General features: G+C 55.7%; 2 protein-coding genes across 4 annotated transcripts in view; one reads left to right on the plus strand and one right to left on the minus strand.

Moving 5' to 3' along the window:
- The first annotated feature begins 17 nt into the window (after window positions 1–17).
- LTB4R (leukotriene B4 receptor) lies at window positions 18–5152 on the plus strand. Its single transcript, XM_050918476.1, has 2 exons — window positions 18–116; window positions 2115–5152. The coding sequence occupies exon 2, from the start codon at window positions 2132–2134 to the stop codon at window positions 3176–3178; it is 1047 nt and encodes a 348-aa protein (XP_050774433.1). The 5' UTR covers window positions 18–116; window positions 2115–2131; the 3' UTR covers window positions 3179–5152.
- A 1034-nt stretch (window positions 5153–6186) lies between these two features.
- Window positions 6187–12076, minus strand: part of ADCY4 (adenylate cyclase 4) — a 33114-nt gene continuing 27224 nt past the window's right edge. For all 3 annotated transcript variants that reach the window (XM_050918446.1, XM_050918445.1, XM_050918444.1), the window contains 5 exons: window positions 10035–10181; window positions 9726–9833; window positions 9349–9463; window positions 8642–8766; window positions 6187–7084 (listed from right to left, as the gene is read on the minus strand). In XM_050918446.1, coding sequence (XP_050774403.1) covers window positions 6932–7084; window positions 8642–8766; window positions 9349–9463; window positions 9726–9833; window positions 10035–10181 — 648 coding nt within the window. In that variant the 3' untranslated portion in view covers window positions 6187–6931. The remainder of the gene's footprint in view (window positions 7085–8641; window positions 8767–9348; window positions 9464–9725; window positions 9834–10034; window positions 10182–12076) is intronic.

The raw sequence follows: 12076 nt of genomic DNA on the forward strand, positions 1-12076 counted from the left end.
GCTGGATGCTTGTACCCGCTGACTCAGCCCCCTCGGAGCAGCCAGACGGCTGGGGTGGCTCTGGGAGACGCCCGACAGCTGACGCAGCTGGAGGAAGAAGGTCCTAAGGATTAACCGTAAGCATCAGTTCATGCCAAGCTGTGGGGATGACCAGGCTGGGCTAGCTGGATTCTGTGCATCGGGAATGAAGGGCACCAGCAGAGCTGGGGGGGGGCAGGGCTGCGCCAGCAGGGCCTGCGGGTCAGGAGTGAGGGGCACCTGCCAGAACTGGGGGGAGCCCAGGGTTGGGCCAGCAGGGATCAGGAGTGGGGGGCACCTGCCAGAGCTGGGGCGGCAGGGCTGGGCCAGCAGGGGGCTGTGGTTCGGGAGTGAGGGGCACTGGCAGAGCTGGAGGAGCAGGACTGGCTTAGCAGGGGGCTGTGGTTTGGGAGTGAGGGGCACTGGCAGAGCTGGGTGGGGGCAGGGCTGGGCCAGCAGGCGCTGTGGGTCAGGAAGGAGGGGCACCTGCCAGAAATGGGGGGAGCCCAGGGCTGGGCCAGCAGGGGTCAGGAGTGGGGGGCACCTGCCAGAGTTGAGGGGGCAGGACTGGCCTAGCAGGGGCCTGTGGTTTGGGAGTTAGGGGCACTGGCAGGGCTGCGGGGAGGGGGCAGGACTGGGTTAGCAGGGGGCTGCGGGTTGGCGGCAGGGCTGGGGGGTGTATGTGGGGGAACCACAGCATCTAAGTCAGTGGGGGTGGAGGGCAGCCGGGTCACTGGGTCCTGTGATGCTGCCAAACTCCTGCCAGCCCCATTGCCCTCCAGTGCCCTGGTCAGCTCTTTCACTGGGAGATGTCTCCTTCTCCCCCCTTCCTGCAATCTTCCCCCCTTTTGCTGTGAAATGACGGGTGAAATTAGCACCGAACGGTGCAAGTGCAGGGAGGAAGTTGCCCCATCAGCAACCCACATTGTCCGCAGGAAACCATACACCTCTTCCCGCCATGAGAGCCACCCGTCCATCCCCCCGCCACTGCCAGAGCCAAGGGGAACTCGGCGCAGGTAGATAGGTAGGTAGGTAGATAGATAGATAGAGGGGGTGGTTGGGGATGGATAGATAGAGGAGGTGGGTGGGGATGAATAGATAGATAGATGGAGGGGGTGGGTGTATATGGGGCTAAATAGACGAGTGGGGGTGGATGGAGGTGGATAGATGTACACGAGGATGGATAGATAAGAGGGCGGGTGGATGTGGAGACAGACGGGGTTAGGTGGGATTGATATGTATGGAGTAGATGGCAGAATGGATGGATGTGCGTAGAGATGGCTAGACAGAAGGAAGTGGGGAGCTGGATGGATGTGGGGGGGATGGATAGAAAGAGGCATGTGGAGGGATGGAAGGTGTGTATGGGAGGCTAGAGAGGTATGTATGGAGATGGATACATATGGTTGGGATGGAGTGATGTATGTGGCAGTTGGAGGGGGTGCATATGGGGATTGATAGGGGTGCTTATGGGGCTGGATACAGCAGCATGAGGGATGAAGGGTGTGTATGGGCTGGCTAGACAGAGGAGTGTGGGAAAATTGAGGGGTATGTATGGGGGGGATGGAGGGGTGTGAATTGGGATGGATAGAGGAATTGGGGGGATGGAGGAGTGTAGGTGGGGGATGTATAGACAGAGGAGTGGGGAGATGACGGGGTGTATAGGTGGATGGAGGGGTGCATATGGCGATGAATAGACAGAGGAGTTGGGGGGATGGAGGGGTGTAGATGGGGGATTGAGAGGTGTGAATGGGGATGGCTAGACAGAGGAGTGTGGGGAGATTGGGGTATGGAGGGGTGCATATGAGGATGAATAGCCAGAGGAGCAGGGGGACAAAGGGGTGTATAGGTGAATGGAGGGGTGTGAATGGCGATGGATAGAGGAGTAGGGGGATAGAGCGGTGTATGTGGGGGGGATGAAGGGGTGCTTATGGGGATGGATAGACAGGAGTGAGGGGAGATGGCGGGGTGTGTACGGGGGATGCATATGGGTAGAGCGGTGTGGGGGATGGAGGGCTGTATTTGGGATTATGGAAACTGAGGCAGAAGAAGCCCTATAAGTCCTTACTGTAGTTCTCACTCACCTTCCTGTCCTCCAGACCCTTCTGTCGCCCCAATGAACAACGCCACCTTCAACGCCACCGCCCAACCAGGCGCGCTGCCCCCATTGCCCGGCGCCAAGCTAGGGCTGACCGTGCTCTCCTTGGCCTTCATCCTGGGCTTCCCGGGCAATGTCTTCGTGGTGTGGAGCGCTCTCTGTCGTGTCCAGAAGCGGACGATCACCTGCCTCCTCATCCTCCACCTGGCCGTGGCCGACTGCGCCGTGCTGCTCACTTCCCCTTTCTTCCTTCGGCTTCTGAGCGCCGGGAAGTGGGAGTTCGGCCCCGTGGTCTGCCAGCTGTGCCACTATGTCTGCGGTGTCAGCATGTACGCCAGCATCTCGCTCATCACCCTTATGAGCCTGGACCGCTGCTTAGCTGTCACTATGCCCTTCATCTCCCAGAAGATCCGGACGGCCATGGTGGTCAGATCCTTGGTCTTGGCCATCTGGATGGTCTCTTTCCTCCTTGCCGTGCCGGTCATTTTCTACCGCAAGCTGGTGCTTAGGGGCAGGCACCTTCTCTGTGACTTGTCCCATCCCAGCATTGGCCACCTTGTCTTCCACAACCTTTTTGAGACCCTGACCGGCTTTGTGCTGCCCTTTGCTGCCATCATTTGGAGCTACTGCGTCATTGGGCGCAGGCTGCAGGACACCCGCTTCCGGAGGAAGCGCCGCACCAACCGGCTCATTGTGGTGATTGTGGCCGCCTTCGCCCTCTTCTGGCTGCCCTTCCATGTGGTGAACATCCTAGATGTGGCTGGGGCGCTGACCCATTCCAAGGGACTCATCATGGCCGGGAAGATGGCCCGGCCCACCCTGACGGCCCTGGCTTTCTTCAGCAGCAGCGTCAACCCCATCCTCTATGCCTTCACTGGTGGTGCCTTGATCAAGTCAGCCGGCATAGGCTTCATGGCCAAGCTCTTTGAGGGGACAGCCTCAGAGATGTCCAGCACACGGCAGGGGACGGGGCGGACCATCCAGCGACGCGAGGAGGCCAAGTTGGAGATGGTGCAGGATGGGAAGCCAGAGAGCATCACCCTTTCCACCAACCCGCTGGAATAGCCCTCGGCCATGTGGGACAGGCACTCCGACAATCCCACTGCATCCACCAACACCCTGGACTAGCACTAAGGCACGTGGGACAGGAGCTGCAACAATCCCACCTCATCCACCAACACCCTGGACTAGCCCTGGGACCATGTGGGATGGGAACTCCCCAAAATCCCACCACATCCATCAACACCCTGGGTTTGCCCTGTGTCCGCGTGGAACAAGAATAGGAAAAATCTTCCTGGGAGGCCCAGAAGATGATGCAAGGCCCCAGCTGACTCCGTCATGGAGTGATGGTGAAACTATCAAGAATTTGCTGGGACAGTGCTCACTTGCTTCGTATTTGGGGGTTGTCCTGGTCTGAACAACCTGCCCGCAACACCCATTTTCCCCTTCCTCACTGGCTGCGACTTTGTGGGAACAAACCCAGGCTCCAATATCTCCCCCTTGACACAACCAGGGACTGGCCCAGCTACACAAGGAGAATAATTAGACTTTGTGTAAATATGGAAAAGAGACTCGAGCCTGAATGGGAGTGAAGGTGCTGCCATTGTTCTGTGGAGATGAAGTGGCCTGTCTGCTCAGGTGATGGGGAAGTGAAAGTTGGAGGGGTAGAGAATGGTTGAGGGATAGAGGCAAGTGGTGGAGGAAGAGACGGAGAGAAACAGGGTGAGGGCAAGAGGGCTGGAGGGAACGTTGAGAGGCTGAGGCTGGGCGAGTCCATGTCTTCAGGAAGTTACAAGAGGCACTTGAGGCTGCACTGACCCGCACCCGAGAGCAGGGCCCCCATTGTGCCAGGCACTGCACAAACCCACAGTGAGACAGCCCCTGCTTCTAGGAACTAGCAGTGTAAATGGGCAAAGACAGGATTATTATCCCTATTTTGCAAATGGGGAAACTGAGGCATGTGGGAGGTGCAGCGACTTGTCCAAGGTGATATAGGGAGTCTAGGGCAGAGCAAGGAACAGCATGCGGGTGTCTAGGGACCCAGTCCAGGGGCCTGAACCACAAGAACATCCTTCCCCAAATCTATTTTCACAGCCAGATACAAAGGGAATCTGGGAGTTCACCAGGGAGCTTTCCTAGCTCCCATCCGAGCTGTGGGGTTGGCTGCTCCCAGTGGCCAGCTAGGGTACGACAAGCCGTCGTTCCACAGTGACCGACTAGGAGCAGCTATTTTAAGCTTGGGCACCTGCTTAGAGCCAGCGTAGTAAGCATGCGAGTCAGCCCCGCTAGGGGGCGCCAGGCCAGCTCAGAGCCAGCCCCGACTGGGCGGGGGGACGACCGGCTGGCGTAGCGGGTGGGGAATGGGACACACGGCCCGTCCCCGCTAGGGGGCGCCAGGCCAGCTCAGAGCCAGCCCCGACTGGGCGGGGGGACGACCGGCTGGCGTAGCGGGTGGGGAATGGGACACACGGCCCGTCCCCGCTAGGGGGCGCTGGCTCCAACCCAGCCCCTCAGCGGGCGAATTCACCCTCTGTGTTATTTTGCTTGATTAAAGGAGTTTCTGTGTAGCCTGTTACCGGGGCTGGCCCAGGGAAGCTGTGAATCCTTCACACCTGCCGTAGCGTTCTCGTTGGTTCCGGTGGCCTGAGCCATTAGCCCCACTAGCCCCTGCTGCTGCCCCCTGCTGGAAGAAATGAGCCCTGCTGTGTGATGTGTGTGGGTATGTCCTGCTGCAGGGGATCAGACCTGCACCGTGTGTGTGTGTGTGTGTGTCTGTGTCACTGCCACACCTTGCTTGCGAGGGGGGGGGAGGGACCTGCTCAGTGCGTGTGCGGCGAGTAACAAAAAGCTACAGAGACACTGTTTACAAATCAGTAATGCTGCGTATTCCTACGTGACCTTAAATAGAATAATTACAGCCACAAACAACTCCGTGAAAAGACCATTACCAAAGTCAGTTTTGCACAGGCCCCTGAATTTGGGCATTTCCTCCCTTGGGCGTGCTCAGCTTTGTAACCTTAATAATATTCTTTTAATGTAGCTTGTGTGGGTGATTTCCTGGGTTTTTACAAAAGCGAACTGGAAAAAAAAAACCCACAGAGAAATCCTCTCATGTGGTATCATACTGACACCCACATGGCTTCTCAGCAGGGCTGAAATCACTGGATCCACCACACAGAGCGGCAGAATAACTGGTAGCAGTAGTAGGTTGTCATCCTCTATGTGGTCCTGCACTCGAGGGGAACAAGTGTGGGTTGCACAGCTGTTTGTTCCTGTGCCAGTGCCTCGTCTGCACTCGATCTCCCCACCCCAGCTCCCAGCCCCCTCACCTCCATCTCCCACTTTCCATTTCTCTCCCTGGCTTCCAATCCCAGGCTCCTTGTCCAGCCAGACCCAGTGTCCTCTGAGGTCAGACGAAATGGTCTATTACCCTCTTCTGGCCTAAAACTCCCCCACCCCAGCAGCTCCCAGCCCCACTGTCTCTTCTTAGCTCCCGGCCTCTTTCCCCAGACAGCCCCAGGCCCCTTTTCTCAGCTCCTCGTGCCATACTCTGCCCACCTCCAAGCGGTGCCCCCTCCCCTGCCCTCCCAGACTTCTCATTCCCCTTGCCTAACTCCCCCACCCACTTTTTTCCCCTCTTCATTCAAATCAGGCCGCTTCCGTCTCCTGGGACTGGCAGGGGGGCACTGAGAGCAGAAGTGAGACAGGAGCCCTCGTCCTCAGCATCATCTTGGGCCAGAGCTGCAACTGCAGGGAAAGCCCTGCTGAGCCTCGGGTACGGAGCGGATCTTCAGCGGCTCTTAGCTGCCAAACTCCCAAGTTCCTGCTCAGAAGCAAGGGGCACTGGGGTTGCTGAAAGAAAAACTCCCCGGAAGTGCACATGGGCAAAACAGTGGATTTTTCACTAGCCTCGCTCTCCGTAACGGCTGGACTTATTCGGCTCAAACTTTCCAGGAAAAAAAATCAGTCTGAGGCAGACACCTGGCATGGGAAATGTCAGCCCGAGTTCAGCAAGATTATCAGAAAATGGGCTTATAATGGGAGCTGCCCGGCAATCAGTAGGCTGACTAATGGCCCTGCCTATATTAAAACTATAGGGAATTCCCCCTACACATACACACACATGCACGTGCGTGCGTGCGCGCACACACACACACACACCCCTCTCTCCCTACTCTGCACACACAATCCCCCCTTCAACATCCCCCCCCAGGCTCTGGCACACCCTGGGGAAGGATGATCTTCCTGGGGAAGCCAGTTCTGGTCTCCGGAAGCTGCGGTTTCCTGCCACTGATCTTGGGTAACAGGAAGTACGTACACACACAAGGCTGAGACCACAGCACATTCGGCGCCTGGAGGTTGGGGGGTGGGCGGCCTTCAAGGAAGAGGGATTAAAGGGGGAGAGTGGGGACTCTCCTTAGCTGGCTCCCCCAGCCCCTCACCGAGGGGGATCATGTTATTCCGAGCTCTCCCTGTACCCCCATATTGTCTCGCCCATCCTGACCCACGCAGCTCTTCCGGGGTGTCATTCCCCTCTGAACCCCACCCACCTCAAACCAGCCTCCTTCCATGCCCCCTGCAGATGGGGTTCATCGCCCTCTGAGCCGCCCCCCCCCAAATCACCCCCAGCCCTTCACTTGTCCCATTGTGAAAGACTGAGTCCAGGCATCAAGTCATGACATGAGTGGATGAATGCAAAGCCATCAGTCTCCTGTGCCAGCTCCCCGAGTGGTGGAGAGGAAGTACTGCTGCGGGACCGAAGGAGACCAGCCCTCTGTAGGCTGTGCTGTGTCCATTTGTCTGGGGCGGGGGGAGCTCTCAGCTGAGCATGGGGGCCTGCAGGCCACAGCGGGACAGGTCGGTGCAGACGTAGTAGGTCCGTAACTGGCCTTTGCCCTTGACCTTGATAACTCCGCGGAGGTAGCAGGTGTAACCCAGGGTCTCCAAGGCCCTGGCTGTCTCCTCTGTGACCTGCGGGGAGGAGGAGTAAAGGAGAGAAGGGAGAAAATTAACCTTGTAATTTCAGCAGCCCTCCTAGGTCCCTGGTTGGGGGGATTCTGGTGCTGCAAGCTCCCCACAGTGATGCCATGGTCCCTGAGTAGTCCTGACAGGGCCTAGGTGAGGTGGGGGACCACACTTCCACCCTTCTCCCCCCACTTTCTTCCCTCCAGCATGAGCTGTGAGCTCCCCCACTGCATGCCCAGCGAGGGACCCCAGTGCTGTGAGCTTCCCCACAACAGTGTTGCCAGCTCCACATAGCAGGAAGTCACCAGACAAACCCTGAAAAGTCGCTAGATGTAGCTGTGCAAGCACTCAAAAGGGGTCAAAAATGTCACCAAACAGAATTTCCAGAGAATTCAAGAGAGAATTACACACACACACACACACACGAATTGCACACACACACACGCACGCACATCACACACACACAGAGGTGAGTATAGTCACAGAATCATTCACAAGCAGCTTAATATTGTTAATCAAATCAATTCCGTGCTCTTCTTACTATATTCTGCTGCGCACCAGAAGCAGCGACACCAGTACACTGCCATCATTGGGAGGGTGCCCTCTGTTCACTGGGAAGGAAACGGCAGCCCTCTGCTCATTGGGAAGGGTGCTCTGTACACGGCAGCCCAGGTTGGCTGGGGTTGGTTCATTTCGTCTTGCCAGCCTGGATCTGAGCTCACAGGTTAGTGAACGGGAGAGCCCAGAACCAGGGGGGAAGAGGACATTCGTTTGACCTGAGCTCAGCGCTGCAGGGAGCCAAGAAAGTAGATTTAAAAACAAGAGTCTGCTAGGCAGACCCCTTCCCCCCGCTGCCAGGGTTTCATTTCTGAAAACAGCTGGGCAGCTAGCCCCAGGCCACGCCAGGGGAAGGAGTAAAGAGGAACCAGAATCAAGCTAGTTCCACTTTTGATCCTGTAGTAAGGGCTTCAACCCTGAAGGCAACGGTGCTCCCCCACCCCATTGGGGCACATGGCCCCATCTCATCCCACCCCATCTTCCATCCGTGTGGCTCTCCTCACTGGCTAACCTGCCTCCCCCAACCCTGCTCACTTCATTAGCCGGCTTCCTCTGCACCCCAGAGTGCACTACCCACCACGGAGCAGCGGGAAAGAACACGTTTGGAAACAAACAGGGCCTGGCTAATGTGCTGCTCTCACCAAAGTGCACCTGGCTTTACCAAAGTATTTAATTAGCCTCCACAAACTGCTTTTCCTCGCTTGCAGATTATAGTGATCTTAGCCCAAGAAGCCCTGGAATGGGATTCCTTCCGAGGACGTGCTCAGTTGAGACATGATGACATTGACTTATGGATTTTATTAACACTACTGAGCTGCTTGTGAATGATTTTGTGACTACACACATTGGCGACATCTTTCTGTGAACGCCGCTGCATTTGGCAGTGAAAGTCACTAGATTTGTCACCGGTCATGTTGACACTTATTTTCTCGCTAGGGAAACCAAAATGTCACTAAATCCGGTGACAAAGTCGCTAAGTTGGCAACACGGCATCATTCCTAATACCTGGATCTTCCCCAGCACCCCGGTGCTCTCCATGCGACTTGCCACATTCACTGTGTTTCCCCAAATGTCATACTGGGGTTTCTGGGCTCCAATCACACCAGCCACCACGGGGCCATGGTTTATACCTGGAAAGGAGGTGGGAAGGTGGGAGAGAGGTAGGAGGATGGGGGACACAGCAAGTAAGATATGTGCAGGGCGAGACCATGTGAACATTTCATAAGAGCTTCAAAAATGACCTGCCATGACACAGTTTGTTGGAACAGGCCTGAAATCCCAGCACTGAACATCAACATCCCAGCTCGGCACCCCCAGAATTCCAGCACCCAGTGTTGAAATCCTGACATCCAAATACCAAACACATCCCCCAAATCCCTACATTGCTCCTCCCCAATCCTAATCACATATCCCCAAATCAGTCATCGGAGCAGGGTCAGCACCGGTCATTGCACATTCGGTCAAGTGGGTGGGGTCATTGCTGGAAATTGGGGAAGCAGGGCCAGTCGGGTGAGGTCAACGTTGGCCATAGTTGGTGTACCCAACCTGCAAGGCCAAGGTTGGCCGGCAGCCATGGCCAACCAGCAGGCCCAAGATTGGCTGTCAGCCATGGTCAACCAGCAGGGTCAACAATGCTGGCCACATCCAATGGACAGCAAAGGTTGCAGAGCCTGGGGGTGATTGTTCCTGCATCGAGGTTGGAGGGAACTCACCCACACGGAGTTTGAAGGTGTTGAACGAGTGTTTGTTGATGATATCCAGCTTGGCTATCAGGGCCACCGCGAATTCCACCATGATGCCCAGGTGGGTGTAGCTCCTCTCGGCATCCTGAAGGGTAAACCCCACCACCACCACCATGGGAAAGGAGGAAAATCCACCAATCACAACCAGGGAACCAATGTCTAACCCCACCCACAACCAATGAGAAAGCAGCCAACCCACCATCAGGGTGTATCTCCGGGAGATGAACAAGGGTCTGAGATAGATGGGACACAGGGTAAGCTCAGGAGCTGTCACCCAGTCCCAAGGGGTTCTGGGAAACTGAGGAACGCTTGGCTGGAGCTCCAGCAAGGAGGGAGAAAGGAGGTACCTGCTGGTTGTCCTGGCCAGAGGTGGCATTTAATCCCGTAGCTGCCATGTAGGTGCTGCCAATGGTCTTGATCTTCTCCACACCACTGAATTTTGGCTTTGAGAGCAGCTGCAGAATTATAAATAACCAAGTCATTGGTCCATTCAGCTCCATCTCACTCCCCCTACTTCCCTTGGATTAGATCCTCAACCCAACCAGCTCTATCGAGACAGCAGCCCTCTGCCGCAGATCGGTCCCATGACCCATTAACGACGTGCTGAGACGCTGCCCGCTTTGCAGTGCCCAGATCTCATCTGAGCCCCCTCACACCTCATCAAAATCCGCAATGATCTCATTGAGCAGCCGCAGACACTCCAGCCCTTCGTGGTTGACGTTGGACTCGGAATAGAACTCCTTGAAGTCGGGGATGGAGGCGAAGAGGACACAGACACAGTCATAGGATTGATGGTAAAGGTCCTGGATGGGAGAGTGGATGGCAGAGAGAGACAGCACGTCACTTTCTGATAACTTCACACAGGGCGTGGACACGGCAAATAGACGCAAAGCAAACCACAGCTAAAACTCACCTACCACAGCCAACACTACCACCAACCAAACCCAGCCACCCCCAACCAACACAGACCTCACCAAACCTGTCCAACCACCACAATCAGTACAGCCAACGTAGCCCACCAACTCCAACCATCATCCCCAGCCAATATACCCATCCAGCCAGGGCCGGCTCCAGGGGATTTGCCGCCCCAAGGACCCAAAAAAAACCAAAAAGCAAAAAAAAAAGCTGTGATCGCAATCGCGATCTGCAACAATTCAGCGGGATGTCCTTCACTCCGAGAGGGAGTGAGGGACCCTCCACCAAATTGCCGCCGAATCCCTGAAAGTGCCGCCTCACTCCCGAGTTGCCGTCCCAAACACCTGCTTGGTAAGCTGGTGCCTGGAGCCGGCCCTGCACCCAGCCGACCCAATCACCACAATCAATACAGCCACCCAAGCCAGCCAGATCCCACCACAATCAGCCATCTCCAAACAGCACAGTCATACAAACCCAACCACTCCCAGACCACACTCCCACAGTCCAGTATAGACCCCACCTCCAACCAACACAGCTATCCAAACCTAACCAATGTATTGATCAGCACAACCAATCAAAGCCAAACATCCCCAACTAACACAGCCATCACACACCTACCCAACCACCCCAGTCAACACAACCCACCAGTCAGTCAACTTCAGCAACACACCTCTCACCACAGCCAGCCAAACCCAACCCCCCCAACTAACACAGTGTGCCATAGCTAACCAAATGTTAGTGAAACCCAACCAGCCCCCAATCAACACAACCCACCAAACCCAGACAACCCACCCATCACTAAACTCAACCACCACCCAGTCAGCCCCAGCTCCACCACAACCCAAAGCAAAACGCCACCAGACCACCATGATTTATCCCAAGCACCATAGCCTCCTGAACCCATCCGTCACCTTGCACGAAACAAAACCTAACACAACCAATATTATGACCCACCGAAACCAATCATCACCCCAGAAAGATTCCACTACACCATCACACACAGACCCCACAAGAGCAATTTAACAGTAGCTGTTGAGATGCTCAAACCAGCCAATGTGATTCGGTAGCTCAAACTCATTCAAGTTAGACCAAATGCAGAGACGGGCTGCAAGGATGATCAGGGGAATGGAGAGCCAGTCTGACAAGAGGAAAAAGAGGCTGACTGCTCTCTGTAAATACATCGGGGTAAACACCAGGGAGGGGGAAGAGCTCATGAAACTAGAGGACAACGCTGCCACGAGAACAAATGGGATAAACTATCCATGGAGCAACTGAGGCTGGAGAAGATAAGAAGGTTTCTGACCATCAGACAAAGGAGGTTCTGGAAGAGTCTCTAATAGGAGTGGTGGCGGTGGGAAACCCTACAGTAGTGTGAGGATGGTGCTCGATAGGGAAGATGGGGCTCTCTGAGGTAGCAGGACCCGCCTTTGGTGACCCAGGAGGCCTTTTCCCATCCTACAGTCCTAAATCCCAATGATTTCAATGGAAACTGACTGTCCATATCTTGGCAATCATAGTAAACTTATATGGACACACACCATGTCAGGATCTCAGGAATGAGACCCAAGCATCCAGGAGAGTTCTCCTACAGGCCCTGCTGTTCTCAGCAACACAGGTGAGGGAGTAGCATGGGGAATGGGACCCAGACATTCACAGTGACATCCCTGTAGGACCCACAGCTCTCAGCCCCAGGGAGACAGGACCAGGATGGGGAAAGCAGAGGTCACAGATTCTTTCCCCCCTCAATGCATAATTGGCCAGATGCATTCCAGGGTATTTTTCA

Source organism: Gopherus flavomarginatus, chromosome 11 (genome assembly GCF_025201925.1).
Source record: "Gopherus flavomarginatus isolate rGopFla2 chromosome 11, rGopFla2.mat.asm, whole genome shotgun sequence".
Taxonomy (NCBI): domain Eukaryota; kingdom Metazoa; phylum Chordata; order Testudines; family Testudinidae; genus Gopherus; species Gopherus flavomarginatus.